General features: G+C 37.7%; 1 protein-coding gene across 1 annotated transcript in view; it reads right to left on the bottom strand.

Moving 5' to 3' along the window:
• The window catches only part of KPNA4 (karyopherin subunit alpha 4), a 68,296-nt gene that overhangs the window by 15,994 nt on the left and 37,256 nt on the right, over positions 1-15,046 (bottom strand). Inside the window, exons 9-14 of the mRNA XM_017850346.1 lie at positions 14,454-14,623; positions 14,314-14,358; positions 10,476-10,607; positions 4,741-4,869; positions 3,364-3,468; positions 3,175-3,176 (exon numbers count right to left, since the gene is read on the bottom strand). Of these exons, the coding sequence (XP_017705835.1) occupies positions 3,175-3,176; positions 3,364-3,468; positions 4,741-4,869; positions 10,476-10,607; positions 14,314-14,358; positions 14,454-14,623 (583 nt within the window). The remainder of the gene's footprint in view (positions 1-3,174; positions 3,177-3,363; positions 3,469-4,740; positions 4,870-10,475; positions 10,608-14,313; positions 14,359-14,453; positions 14,624-15,046) is intronic.

Genomic DNA, 15,046 nt, shown 5'->3' with positions numbered 1-15,046 from the left:
GACTACAGGTGCATGCCACCGCACCCAGGTAATTTAAAGATCTTTTTTTTTTTTTTTTTTTTTTTTTTTTTTTGAGAGGATCTCACTGTTGCCTAGGCTGGAATGCAGCGGCGCAATCTCAACTCACTGTAACCTCCACCTCCCGGGTTCAAGTGATTCTCCCACCTCAGTCTGCTGAGTAGCTGGAACTACAGGCATGTACCACCACGCCTGGCTAGTTTTTGTATTTTTTGGTAGAGACGAGATTTCCCCATGTTGGCCAGGCTGGTCTTGAACCCCTGACCTCAACTGATCTGCCCACCTCAGTCTCCCAAGTGCTGGGATTACAGGTGTGAGCCACTGCACCCAGCCACAAGCTATTCTTTTATTTTTTTATTTATTGAGATAGGTCTTGCTCTGACGCCTAGGCTGCAGTGCAGTGGCGCAATCTTGGCTTACTGCAAGCTCTGCCTCCTGGGTTCATGCCATTCTCCGGCCTCAGCCTCCCGAGTAGCTGGGACTACAGGCACCCACCACCACATCCGGCTAATTTTTTGTATTTTTAGTACAGACGGGGTTTCGCCATGTTAACCAGGATGGTCTCGATCTCCTGACCTCGTGATCTGTCCGCCTCGGCCTCCCAAAGTGTTGGGATTACAGGCATGAGCCACTGCACCCGGCAGCTATTCTTTAAAGTTCTGTTTAACAACAAACACTGGAAACATCTCAAATATCATCAATAATGGATTGACTTAATACATTATAGTGCATCCGTACAATGCAATACTATGTAGCTATGAAAGGGGTAAGAAAAACAAGGAATAAGAAAAAAAACAAGGAATAAAGAAGCCCTCTATATAGTGCTATGGAAGTGACATTGTTTTTAAGTACATTACTGAAGAAATATATTCTAAAGGCAAACAAATGTCAAAGAAATCTTAAAAGTACATTCAGTAGTCATGCTGTCAGGGGCAATATGGCTTTGTTTTTTTTTTATATCTATATATCAAAATATATATTTGCATCTCTTTTGTCTCATGCTGAAAATTAGGATAGTTTTTTTTGGTGTTTGGGATATATGTCATCAATGATGTACTTAAAAATAATGTATATTGACATATATCCACAGATCTAAACATACCAATATATAAGAAAATAATTATGTTTATGTTTTAGGAAGATTTTCAGCATAAAAGAGATGTAAATATAAAATCAGAGGAATAAAAATTAAAAACCCTGTTATGTTAAATATCCAATAATATTTAATAGCTTCCTTTCATTCATGATTCATTTTTTATGAACTCTCATGTTCCTGAACTCATCTTTCACTTTCTACAACAATGACTATCATTTACTTTGTTTACTCAGACCTAGAAAAAATGACAACACTGTAACAATGATCACCTTTATAGCTGAAATATGATCCTTAAACACCATTCTCTACAAAACAAAATCAAGATACCATAGAAAAATAGTTAATTCCAGTTCTAGATCAGAAAACATGTAAGATAGGCTGGGAATCATATCATATCCAAAAGGTGTAGCTCTCAAAAACTAGTGATAACATAAAAGACACAGGTCACCAATTCTAAGAGGTTCCTGTTGGTCAGGAACAAACAGAGTGTCAAAAGAGTAAAACTAAAATGGATTAAAACTTGCAAAATATATTTTAAAAATTCATAATTTCCAAATGACACTAAAAAAAATCTACTCTGGTCTGCTTTCAAGGTTATTAGGAAATGTGTCATTCTAAAACATGACTGATAAGGACAAAGAATCAAACATTTATCTTGCCTATCCTAAATGAACTATATTTCACAGTATTAATAAACAACAGCTGAGAAAGAAATGCTCTTGGCCGGGCGTGGATGGCTCACACCTGTAATCCCACCACTTTGGAAGGCTGAGGTGGGTGGATCACTTGAGGTCAGGAGTTGGAGACCAGCCTGGCCAACATGGTGAAACCTCGTCTCTACTAAAAATACAAAAATTAGCTGGGTGTGGTGGCGTGTGCCTGTAGTCCCAGCTCCTTGGGAGGCTGACACACAAGAATCACCTAAACCGGGGAGGTGGAGATTGCCAGTGAGCCAAGATAGTGTCACTGCACTCCAGCTTGGGTGACAGCGAGACCGTTTAAAAAAAAAAAAACAAAAACAAAAAACAAGACAAGTTCTTTACTAAAGAATCATGGCCAATACACAAAAAATGACAGAATTAGAAAGTCACCATTTTGCAACTCCTAGTAAAACAAGGGATCCTAACAATGATCATCAATGCTACCTAAAAACCACAGGTGAAAGATTAATGGATAACTTTATAACCATCAGCTGGAACAGGCTGTAACACCTGAGGTCAGTCATCAATCTTAGTATCACCACATGTAAGACACATTGTGTCTCCTTATGTGAATCATTAGGAAATAAGAGTTATGCATGACATATTCTTGCCTAAAAAACTGAACTCGATTTACAGGAAACATAGAGAAACAGATTTATCTTCTCTTTAATTACAGATCAGTGTTCAGAACCCTCATGCTGTGATTGTTTCTTCTACTTTATGTGTGTGTGTGTTTTTTTTTTTGAGACACGGTCTTGCTCTGTCACTCAGGCTGGAATGCAGTGGCATGACCGTGGCTCACCACAGCCTCAACCTCCCGGATTCAAATAATCCTCCCACCGTAGCCTCCTGAGTAGCTGGAACCACAGGTACATGCTACCATACCTGGCTAATTTCTTTTTTTGAAAAACTTTTTGTAGAGATGGAGTCCCCCTATGTTGCCCAGGCTGGTCTTGAACTCCTGGGCTCAAGTGAGCCTCCTGCTTTGGCCTCCCAGACTGCTGGGATTATAGGTGAGAGCCACTGCACCCACCCTCATGCTGTAATTGTGATAAGCTGTTTCTCCCAAATGCTAATATGAAGATGAGAGATGATATGGCATACAATAGCATACTTATTTCCTATCTGATTTTGGACAATTTATTTGTCTATACCAGGGTTTCTTCATCTATCAAGTGGGGATAATCCCTAATCTTATACGGTTAATCTCATTAAATGAGGTAATGTATGTAAAGTGCTTAGAATACTATGTAAGCATTTATTATCAACAGTAACAATATGAAATTTTAGTATGGCCTAAGATAATGGCAATTTTGGTAAAAGAATGATACAGAGAAAGGGCTAGGATTTGCCCCCAACCCCTCAAAAAGTTTCTTGTATATAAAACTGCTAGGTTCAAAAGTTGTAATGTTAATATTACTTTACTGTATTCATGCCACTGTATAGCTTCTAATTAAACAGAAAAGTATAAATTCACATAATGTCTTAGATTTAAATCCCCTTTCCCCTTACATGAGATACATGATACATACAACATGATTTTCTTACCTTATCCAAAAGGTGTATTATCATTGGTACAAGATTGGCATCAATTACTGCCTGTACCTGCTGCTGATTTCCTGCAGTGATGTTGGAGAGGAACCACACTGCTTCCTGTAGAACAAGAGCATTTGAGTATTTCTCATTAAAAAATAAAATGTGCATATGAACTAAGAAAAAAAAGCATTCACTACACTGTCCCAATGATTTTATTATGAAATGAGCTCCATAATAAAAATATCAGGAATCTCAATTCCTTTACAGCCCTTTCCATATTTTCTTTGGACAAATAGCTAATGGACCTAATTCAAATCACAATGAACTAATTTCAAGAATTCTGAAGAATTCTTGAAAACAATGCTCCCAAATAGTGTGACTCAAAAGAAGCTTGGCTGAAGAAATTTGAATGAGCAAATATGAAATAATGAATGAGCAAATATAAATGAGTATAATACAAATTCTAAAGCAGCTGTAAATAAGATTCAGTGCCCTTCCCTCACATAATGTGCTTTATTCTCCATTCTATTCTGATGAAGAATGTTAGCTGAAATAGATAAATATCAATTATCCACAATAATGGAGACATAAAAAACAAAATAGTACATTGTTTTAGTATACTTATTTGTAATAGTCATTCACTGCATCATTTCTCTCAAGGAAAAGTGGAACTAGATGTTTGATTGCTTTATTGGTCTATCTTAATAATCTTTTTGTTACTCTTTACATCACAGTTGGTGCTACTTCTGACAAGATAATGGTGGCCTTAAGCGTTATAATCATAGATAACTAATAAGTTTTACTCTAAAAAAATTAGTATTAGCTAATGTATACTAGGCTCTTTTGGATCAGATCACAGGACCATTTTAATGAACCTGTTAGAGATTTTAGGGTGCCGGGCTAGTTAGGTGAGCTGTTCTTGGGTTATAATCATTGGCAATGTTGTAATCAATAACCCATGTTATTTCTACAACAGCCTCAGATGCACTCCAATATCAGCATCACCAGTCAGTGCCCCCTTTCCATAGCCACCACAAGCACACACGCATGCATACATACTATTCTCTATTAAGTACCTATAAAACACTAAACTTATAAGAATTACGTAACATATATATTAAAAATTTCCAGTCATACAACATTCAACACCCAATTATCTCTATTTCATCATTTCCGAGAGAGCCAAAATACCACTTTTCATAATTGGTCTTATATATCAAAAAATAATTTATTAATGCTTGTTATAGAATAAAATTTTTATTTTCTCTTGATGTCTAAATGACAGCTTGTATTAAGAATATTACAGACATTTCTAAGACTCTAATTTTACAAATAAAAACTGCCGACATTTTAAGTGCAATTTATTTAGTAGTATTTAATAGTACTTACTTTATTAATTTTCTCTTTGGGATGTGTCAGGAGTGCTGGGAAGTGTGAAAGAGCATCACAGTTCAAAACTACTTGTGTTTGCTCATCAGTTCCAGTAACAATGTTGCCCACGGCTCTAAGTGCAGCAGTCTGAAATGCACAATGAGATGTTCTATGTGAAATATTTTTTTTTTTTTTTTTTTGAGACAAGGTCTTGCTCTGTCCCCAGGGTGGAGTGCAGTGGTGCAATCTCAGCTCACTGTAACCTCTGCCTCTCAGGCTCAAGTGATCCTCCCACCCCAGCCTCCAGAGTAGCTGGGACTACAGCAGTGCACGACCCTGCCTGGCTAATTTTTGTATTTTTTGTAGACACAGAGTTTCACCATATTGCCCAGGCTGGTCTCGAACTCCTAGGCTCAAGGGATCTGCCTGCCTCGGCCTCCGAAAGTGCTGGGATTATAGGCATGGGCCATTGTGCCCAGCCGAAACACTCCTTATTAAAAGGCTTGTTAGGCACCTTATAAAAGATAAATGCATTCATTCACTCATTATTTCTTCCAACAAACCTATTTTTTTTTTGAGACGGAGTCTCACTCTGTCGCCCAGGCTGGAGTGCAGTGGCTTGATCTTGGCTCACTGCAACCTCTACCTCCCAGGTTCAAGCGATTTTCCTAACTCAGCCTGCCAAGCAGCTGGGATTATAGGCACATGCCACCACGCCTGGCTAATTTTGTAATTTATTTTTAGGAGAGATGGGGGTTTGCCACGTTGGCCAGGCTGGTCTCGAACTCCAGACTTTGGGTGATCCACCTGCCTTGGCCTCCCAAAGTACTGGGATTACAGGCCTGAGCCACTGCACCCTGCTCCAACAAACCTATTGTTTTTGAGCACTTAGTGTCAGGCACTGATGTAGCAACAGAGATGTGAAGATAGATACATGTTCCAGCTCTTACAGAGCTTATATTATTGTAAGAGAGGAGTCAATAAACAATTAAGAAGGATAATTTCAGACAGTGCCATAAAAAAAGAAGACAGAACTTTAGATTTAGTGTTGAAAAAATAAAAACAGCTAGGTGTAGTGGCTCACGCCTGTAATCACAGCACTTTGGAAGGCTGAGGTGGGTGGAACACTTAAGCCTAGGTGTTTGACACCAGGCTAAGCAACATGACAAAACCCCGTCTCTACAAAAAATTAGCTGGGTGTGGTGGCACGAGCCTGTAGTCCCAGCTACTCAGGAGACTGAGGTGGGAGGACTGCTTGAGCCTCGGAGGTCCAGGCTGAAGTGAGCTGTGATCACACCACTGTACTCCAGCCTGGAGAACAGAGTAAGACCCTGTCAAAAACAAAAAGACAAAAAACATAGTGCTTTTCTGAAGGAAAGCAGACACCTGCTTAACATGAGATTTCACTATGGTATGAATTTGAATTATCAATTATTTTTCTGTGGTTGCATGAGGTCATTTCCCGTTAAGTAAAGCTTTTTACTCTAATTTTCCTTTCTACATGACAAATGATCCAAGTTTTTGAAAAAATTGAGATATAATTCATGTAACATAAAATTTACCCTTTCAAAGTGTACAATTCAGTAGTTAATATATTCAGAGTTGTGTAACTATTACAAGTATCTAATTCCAGAACACTTTTTGATCACCCCCAAAATGGATCACCTGTATCCATTAGTAGTCACCTGTATACATTAGTAGTCACTCCCACACTGCCTTCATCCCTATGTCTCTGGAAGACACTATGCCTGTCTCCAAGATTTTGGCTATCTTGGGCACTTCATATTAACAAAATCAAAACGTATTTGGCCTTTTGTGTCTAGCTTCTTTCATTTCACATAATGTTGTAAAAGGTCATGTTACAGCATGCATCAGTACTTTGTTCCTTTTCACGACCAAATAATATTTCACTTTGTGAATGTATCATATTTTATTTAACCATTCACTGGCTGACAGACATTCAAATTTTTTTCATTTTTTGGCTATTATAAATAACACTGCTGTGAATGCTTGTGTACAAATTTTTGTGTGGATATGCATTTTCATTTCTCTTGGGTATCTACCTAAGAGTAATTAATAGTCAGTTCATATTGCAACCTTATGTTTAACTTTTTCAGGTACTGCCAAAACTATATTCCAAAGCAGCTGTACTATTTTATATTCTTAACAGCAGTATATACCAATTCTAGTTTCTTACACCCTCACCAAAAGTTTGTTATTGTCTTCCTAACTACAGCTTACATCCTGGTAGGTGTGAAGTAGTATCTCACTGTGGCTTTGATTTGCATTTCCTTAATGACTAATGATGTTGAGCTTCTTTTCATGTGCTTACTGACCATTTGTTATATCTTCTTTAGAAGCCTGTTTACTCAAATATTTTGCCCAGTTAAAAACTGAGTTGTCTATTTTTGAGTAGTAACAGTTCTTAATATATTAAATATTTTAGATGTAAATCCCTTTGGCAATACATAATTTTCTAATACCTATTCTCTTCTATTCTATGTGTTGTCTTCTCACTTTCTTGATGGTGTTCTTTGAAGCACACACACGTTTTTAAGTTTTGTGAAGCCTGACTTATCAATTTTTTCTTTGAAGCCTGACTTATCAATTCTTTTTCTTTGGTGGCTTGTGGTGTCGTATCTTAGAAATCACTGTCTAATCTAGGGTCATAAAATTTATGCCGGTATTTTCTTCTAAGAGGTTTACATTTTTAGATTTTATGTTCAGGTGTTTGATCTATTCTGAGTTTTTGCATATAGTATGAAGTAGGGGTCCAACTTCATTATTTTACTTGTCGATATCCAGTCGTTCTTGCCCATTTGTTGAAAAGGTTATTCTTTCCCCAATGAATTGGCTTGGTATCCTTACTGAAAATCAACCGGCCGGGCGAGGTGGCTCATGCCTGTACTCCCAGCACTTTGGGAGGCCGAGGTGGGCAGATCACCTGAGTCAGGAGTTCGAGACCAGCCTGGCCAACAGGATGAAACCCCATCTCTACTAAAAATACAAAAAATCAGCCGGGCGTGGTGGCAGGCACCTGTAATCCCAGTTACTTGGGAGGCTGAGGCAGGAGAATTGCTTGAACCTGGGAGGCGGAGGCTGTAATGAGCCGAGATCGTGCCATTGCACTCCAGCCTGGGCAACAGAGCAAGACTCTGTCTCACAAAAAAAAAAAAAAAAGTAAATCAACTAATCATAAAATGTATAGGTTTATTTCTGAACTCTTGATTCTATCTCATTGAGCTGCATATCTATATTTATGCCAGTATCACAAAATTTTATTTACTGTAGCTTTGTAGTGTTTTGAAAATGAAAAGTCCCCAAACTGTGTTCTTCTTCAAGATCATTTGGCTATTTCTAGGACCCTTATATTTCCATACGGATTTTAAGATCCCTCTTTGTAAAATTCTGTCAAAAACCAAAAGCACATGGGATTTTAAGAGGGATTGCGTTTAATCTGTAGACAAACTTGGGAAGCATGGTCATCCTAATAATATCAGACAATCCATGAACATGAATGTCTTTCCATTTATTTAGGTCTTCTTTAATGTCTCCCAAAAATGTTTTGTAGTAATCCAGCTTCTTTAACAAATAAATTGAAAAGAGGAAAGATAAAAGAAAGGAAAAGAAAGTTGCACAGTAAAAGAGGCTTAAAATATATAGCCAGTAGATGCAATGTGTGGTCTTTATCTGGATACTGATTTAGTAAAATTGTGAAAAAAATAATGAAGCAGTAAATAAAATCCAGATACTGACTCAATATTTAACATTAAGGTTTTAAAAAGTCTACAGGTGGTATTGTGGTTATGTTAAAAAATAGGCTTAAATTTTAGAGCTGCAAGCTGCGTAAAATGATATCTGGAATTTGTATCAAAATAAATTTGGAGGAGTAGAGATACAGAGAAAAAAGCTACATGGAGTTCCATTACACTATTTTATTTTATGATATTATGGCATGAAAGTTAAGAAGTATAAGAAAATTTCTATAAGGTGTCAGGTAGAGTAGAGAATTTCAACTTTCCTTGAGCACTGGCTAAAGGTAAATTCCAAGCCCTACAGATTCTTAATGAAGTCCATTATGAAAACTGAAGATACATTCTGGAAAAACAAAAAACAAAATACAAACCAAAATTCTGTACCAAGACATAAGTACCACACAAAATAAATACAAACTTAAGAATAAACATATGGCCAGAATATTTAAGATAAGTCATAAATACCCTTAAATGACAAATTATTATTATTTTTTTGAGATGAAGTTTTGCTTGGTTGCCAGGCAGGAGTGTAGTGGTGTGATCTCAGCTCACTACAACCTCTGCCTCCTGGTTTCAAGCGATTCCCCTGCCTCAGCCCCGCGAGTAGCTAGGTCTACACGCGCATGCCACCATGTTGGCTAATTTTGTTGTTGTCGTTGTTGTTGTATTTTAGTAGAGACAGGGTTTCACCATGTTGGCCAGGATGGTCTCAATCTCCTGACCTTGTAATCTGCCCACCTCGGCCTCCCAAAGTGCTGGGATTTCAGGCGAGAGCCACCATGTCGGGCCAACTTATTGTATTAATTCTTTCTGTATTTAGCTAAGTGTTCTTTCTTTAAAGTGATTTAATTTTAAGGTACTGGGTCTCTAATCTATGTATCAGTATCAACTAAAGAGCATTTTAAAGTTCAAGTTTCTAAGAAATATTTTCTGAAACAGAATCTCCAGGGGTTGAGCAAGAGAAATTAAAAACATATTCTTTAAGCTCCACACATTTGCCTTTGATGTTCAGGCATAATGACTTAGGCTACAGACTAACAGTTTTTCTTATGCGATTATTGTACTTTACAGATTCTAAGCCATTAGCAGATTAAAATATACTATTTACTTCAGAAAGGTAGGAGGAGCTTGCTGCGTCTCCCTCATTACAACTGTAGCTTGACAGCTACTGCTTATATCTCTGAGAACTTCTCACACTGTTTTTGGCTCTTTCTAGATGCAAGTTCTTTGGGATAAATATTATGTGAAAGAATTTAAACAATAAAAAATAAATTTAAATAAGTGAAAAGGAACAATTTAGAAAGCCCCTAAAGAGCACATTTCAGTACGGTGCCCTTATTTCAGCATCAATGAAGTTAAGAGTTAAAGGTGAGTAAAAAAGGATGGTTGGCAAGGAAGAAAAAGGCAAAAGTAGGGAGTGACAGAAGAACAAAAAAGAGTAGGCAAAATTAAGTGTCTGTCAATACTTGTTTCAGATGCCATGCATGTTGCTATAATGAACTTCCCTGGTCTACATTAAAAATAAGTAATCCGGCCAGGCACAGTGGTTCACACCTGTAATCTCAGCACTTTGGGAGGCTGGGGTCGGAGGATCATTTGAGGCCAGGAGTTCAAGAACAGCGTGGCCAACATGGCAAAACCCTGACTCTATCAAAAATAGAAAAAAATTAGCTAGGCATGATGGTGTGTGCCTGTGATCCCAACCACTCAAGAGGCTGAGGTGGCAGAATGGCTTGAACCCGGGAAGTGGAGGTTGTAGTGAGCTGAGATCACACCACCTCACTCCAGCCTGGGTGACAGTGAGACCCCATCTCAAAAAAAGAAATTAGTAATCTACAATGGACTCTTCTTGCTTATTATTTATTTTCCTCTTTCCATCACAGATTTGTTGTTATGCTAAGGATATACTTTAAACTACTGAAACTGTCCATCTTTGAATGCCATGCTTAAAGCAATTAGTGGTAAGAAATACTTAAAATTTTACTAGAACAAACTTACCTGAACTTTAACTTCCTGGTGGCTGAGCAGAGGAACCAAATGAGGAACTATTCCAGAGTCTATTACCATCTGTATTTGTTCATTGCCAGCATCAGTAAGGTAAGAGAGGGCCCAGACTGTATCTACCAATATCTAGTGAATAAAATAAAAATTCAATCAACTTTTAAATATTTTCTCATTTTAGTAATTCTTGACCAAACGACGATTCTAAGATTGTTCAACTACCTTCTTCCTTTCTTTCTTCTCCCAGTTCAATTCATTTGAATCTGATCGCTATTGTATTAAACGCCATCATCTATAAATATCTGTACTAAGATGTACATCTTTTAGCCATATTCAGGATTCCGATCCCAGATTAGTATCCACTCTTAGTTCACTAAGATACACATGCACACTACACAGCTCATAAAACAGGAGAAAAAGACATTCTCTTTCCCAAAGGCTGAGGGATAGTAGGTCCAAAAACATTGTGGCTCATGTATAAAGCTGGAAAGACTACACGTATCCAATATGCACAGTTTCTCAAAACATCTGGGCTAGATGAATATATTCAAGGAGTTCTCTAGTATCATAAGTACCATGTAGATATGCCTAAAGCCAATAACCCAACTATTCGTATTATAGTATTATAATAGTTAAATCTTTTCCAACTAGTTTGTTTTGCCTTATAGAACTGGAGGCAACTTTTTTTTTTTTTTTGAGATGGAGTCTTGCTCTGTCGCCCAGGCTGGAGTGCAGTGGCGCGATCTCGGCTCACTGCAAGCTCTGCCTCCTGGGTTCATGCCATTCTCCTGCCTCAGCCTCCTGAGTAGCTGGGATTACAGGCACACACCGCCACGCCCGGCTAAGTTTTGGCATTTTTTAGTAGAGACGGGGTTTCACCGTGTTAGCCAGGATGGTCTCCTGACCTTGTGATCCGCCCGCCTCGGCCTCCCAAAGTGCTGGGATTACAGGCGTAAGCCACCGCGCCCGGCCAGCAACTTCTTAAATAGTGGAAGTCCCCTACAGCTGCAGATCAAGACATTAATCATAGGTCAATCTGTGAGATGAGATCTGTAATTAAAACAAAAAATACGTACTTCACTACACCTGCTACTTATGGAAAATAAAAAATAAAAAAAAGCCTGTGTAATCAGCTTCTACTAAGTAGCCTACTATTTTTTTAATGATTATATCTTTAAGTACAACGGGCCTTGTGTTTGATCTTTCCTAGCACATTAAGTCCTAATTAGAAGTTATGACCAAAGGGCAGTATGACAAACAACTGTAATTGCTGCAAATAAATACACAAATTATTGACAAAGACATGGGAATAATAATTGTGTCTAAAACTACTTTCAAAGCTTTTCTAGATTATGAATTCTGTGTCAAGACAAGCTGGAGAAGTATACAATCTTTAAAACTATAAACCAGGCAGGGATTGGTGGCTCACGCCTGTAATCCCAGCACTTTGGGAGACCAAGGTGGTGGACTGCTTGAGCCCAGGAGTTACAGACCAGCCTGGGCAACACGGTGAAACCCCATCTCTATGAAAAACACAAACAATTCGGCATTGTTTTTTTTTTTTTCCTTGTTTTTTAAGACCCTGACTTTAAAAAAATAGTAAAACTGTAAACTAATGTTATGTTTAAGGCACCCAAGAGAAAATAAAACAATAAAAAAACATAAAAAAAAAAAGACACCCAAAAACTCCTAAAAGGAGAAAATAGCGCTTTGCCATTGTTTCTTAGGAAATTCAAGAAAGCTCTAAAGATATTTCTAATGTAAAAAGATATTAAACGAAAGAGTTTGCACAGGCTGGGCGTGGTGGCTCACGCCTGTAATACCAGCACTTTGGGGGGCCGAGGCGGGTGGATCACGAGGTCAGGAGTTCAAGACCAGCCTGGCCAACATACTGAAATCCTGTCTCTACTAAAAAATACAAAAAAATTAGCCAGGCGTGGTGGTGGGCATCTGTAATCCCAGCTACTCTGCAGGCTGAGGCAAGAGAATCGCTGGAACTCAGGAGGTGGAGGTTGCAGTGAGTGGAGATCATGCCACTGTACTCCAGCCCGGGTGACAGTGCGAGACTCCATCTCAAAAAAAAAAAAAAAAAAAAAAAAAAAAAAAAAAAAAAAAAAAAAAAAAAAAGAGTTCACCCAGAAAGAGTGGTATCAACATATGTGAAAAAACCTAAATTTCAATTTGCAAATGTAACTGAGTTTCTTTTCTGGAATATCAACATATGCTAAAATTTGTTGACATAGGCCAAAAATTTCAAGTTACTTGCTCATAACTGTATATAAAAGCTAGATACATGTTTTTAAAGGACATGTCACTAATATCCTCAGATCAAAATCATAATTCAAATCAAACTTCTAAAACATTATTTAGTAAGCAATATTATTTGTTAATCATGTTACTAAAAAGAACAATGCAAACAGACTTGAGAAATTCTTCAAGAAATATCAAAGGCAAGAAAATGGAGTCACAATCTCATCTAGATCGGAGGAAATAGGTGGAAAGAACATAATACATCTCTAAATAAAGTCAACCAAGATGTCCTGTTTTCCAGTAGAGGTATATAAACTTTGAAGTTAATCTTTCTTGCCAATATTTATTTATTTATTTATTTATTGAGACAGGGTCTTGCTCTGTCACCCAGGCTGCAGTGCAGTGACATGATCACAGCTCACTGCAGCCTTGACTTCCCAAGCTCAGGAGATCCTCCGGCTTCAGCCACCGAGCACCTGAGACTACAGGTGCACACCACTATGCCCGGCTAATTTTTTTGTATTTTTTATAGAGACAGGGTTTCATCATGTGGCCCAGTCTGGTCTCGAATTTCTGCACTCAAGGGATCCTCCTGCCTCAGCCTCCTAAAGTGCTGGGACTATAGGCATAAGCCACCACACCTGGCCTCTTGTAAATCTTTCAAAGCAAAATATTATGTAACTGTTTGATACAGTAACATTCTAATTTTAATTTGTTCCAGACAAATTAAATTCTGGTCAAAAGGTACAGGCCTTTAAATTGTAAAGAAATGAAGCAGCTTGTCCAACACTGGTCACCGTGCCAAACTGTTTTTAAAGAACCACATGAGTTCCTGATTGTTGCTAAACATTTCATTCATGTGTTTTCCCTTACCCATTATATTCCTGGTTTCTCTAACACACCAAAGGCTGGTCTGGCTTTTACAAGCACTCAGGGCAGTTTTCCACCTCATTCATACTCCCTGAGTTGCTTTTTCCTCTGCCATCTGTGTTAGTAAAAATAAGCAAAATATATTTGCTATGTTTAAAATCTTGCCTGCACTGATTTTTTTTCCCCTTGCTGTTTGAATAATCAAGAGTTATCTTGATAAATGAAGCCACTGCCAGTCACTGTAACTGAGAAATAGAATAAAAAATGGAATTAAAGGGCAATTGATGTCCATGGTTTGGTATGTGTATATGAATACAAATCCATGCACAAACATTTTCCTTTTTCATCTTTCAAAAAACAAAAATAGCACTATCTGTGTGTGCTTTCATTGGCCAAACTGTCAAAATGAGCTTCCATAAAAAGCACATGAACAATCAAAGACACGATCTTAGTAAGAGAAATCACTACTAACTGGCAAATTTAAAAACTTTTAATGTCAGTTTTTACAACACTAATATATATATATACACACATTATTGCCCACACCAAAATAACAGTTATGCTTGATTTCTTAACTGGTATTATGTTTCGTGATATGGGAAAATCTGACAGTATGCTGACACAATGTGTTAGTATAGTATTTCTCCCCTATGTCACAGGGGAAGCCCTAGAAATACATACATACATAAATATATAATGGGACATATTTACTCACATTTACATCTGTGTGATGAATTAAAACACAAAGGGCTGGAAGAATCTGAGGAGAGAAATATGTAGATTTAAAAACATACACAGATAAAAAACGTATATATATAATGGTATCTCTTTTAATTTTTTTTTTTAAGTGTTTACCTCCTGAATGGTTTCCATTGGTGGTGGTGGGTCTTTGTGGCGACATAAGTTGACCATAACCCAAGTAACATTTCTTAAGAATGTTATAGGAATAGATGGACTTATGAAGGAAAGTAAAGGTTTCACAACTCCAAGACTTATGACATAATCTCTACACTGGGGCCCATCACCTGTAGAAAAAAAGGATTAACTCAATAAAACATTGACAGTAAGCATTTTCAGAAAACACAAAGCATTGGGAATATGCTGCTTCATGTATTTTAACCAGATACACTGTTCAGTTTTAGACAATAAGCAGGCTCACACTCAAGATTTCTGAGCCAAGAGAGGCAACGTAAGGTGATAAGGTAATCTTTTGCACATTATTCCCATCTTCAGCATTTTGCTGTTCACTTAATTAAACTTCTGCTTTTAACTTCTCTCTCAATATTACTCTCGGTTTAACAAACTTTTTTTTTTTTTTTTTTTTTGAGGTGGAGTCTCGCTCTGTCGCCCAGACTGGAGTGCAGTGGCCGGATCTCAGCTCACTGCAAGCTCCGCCTCCCGGGTTTACGCCATTCTCCTGCCTCAGCCTCCCGAGTAGCTGGGACTAC

This window comes from Rhinopithecus bieti, unplaced genomic scaffold, assembly GCF_001698545.2.
Source record: "Rhinopithecus bieti isolate Rb0 unplaced genomic scaffold, ASM169854v2 scaffold_55, whole genome shotgun sequence".
Classification (NCBI taxonomy): domain Eukaryota; kingdom Metazoa; phylum Chordata; class Mammalia; order Primates; family Cercopithecidae; genus Rhinopithecus; species Rhinopithecus bieti.
This window is presented reverse-complemented; position numbering and strand designations above follow the sequence as displayed.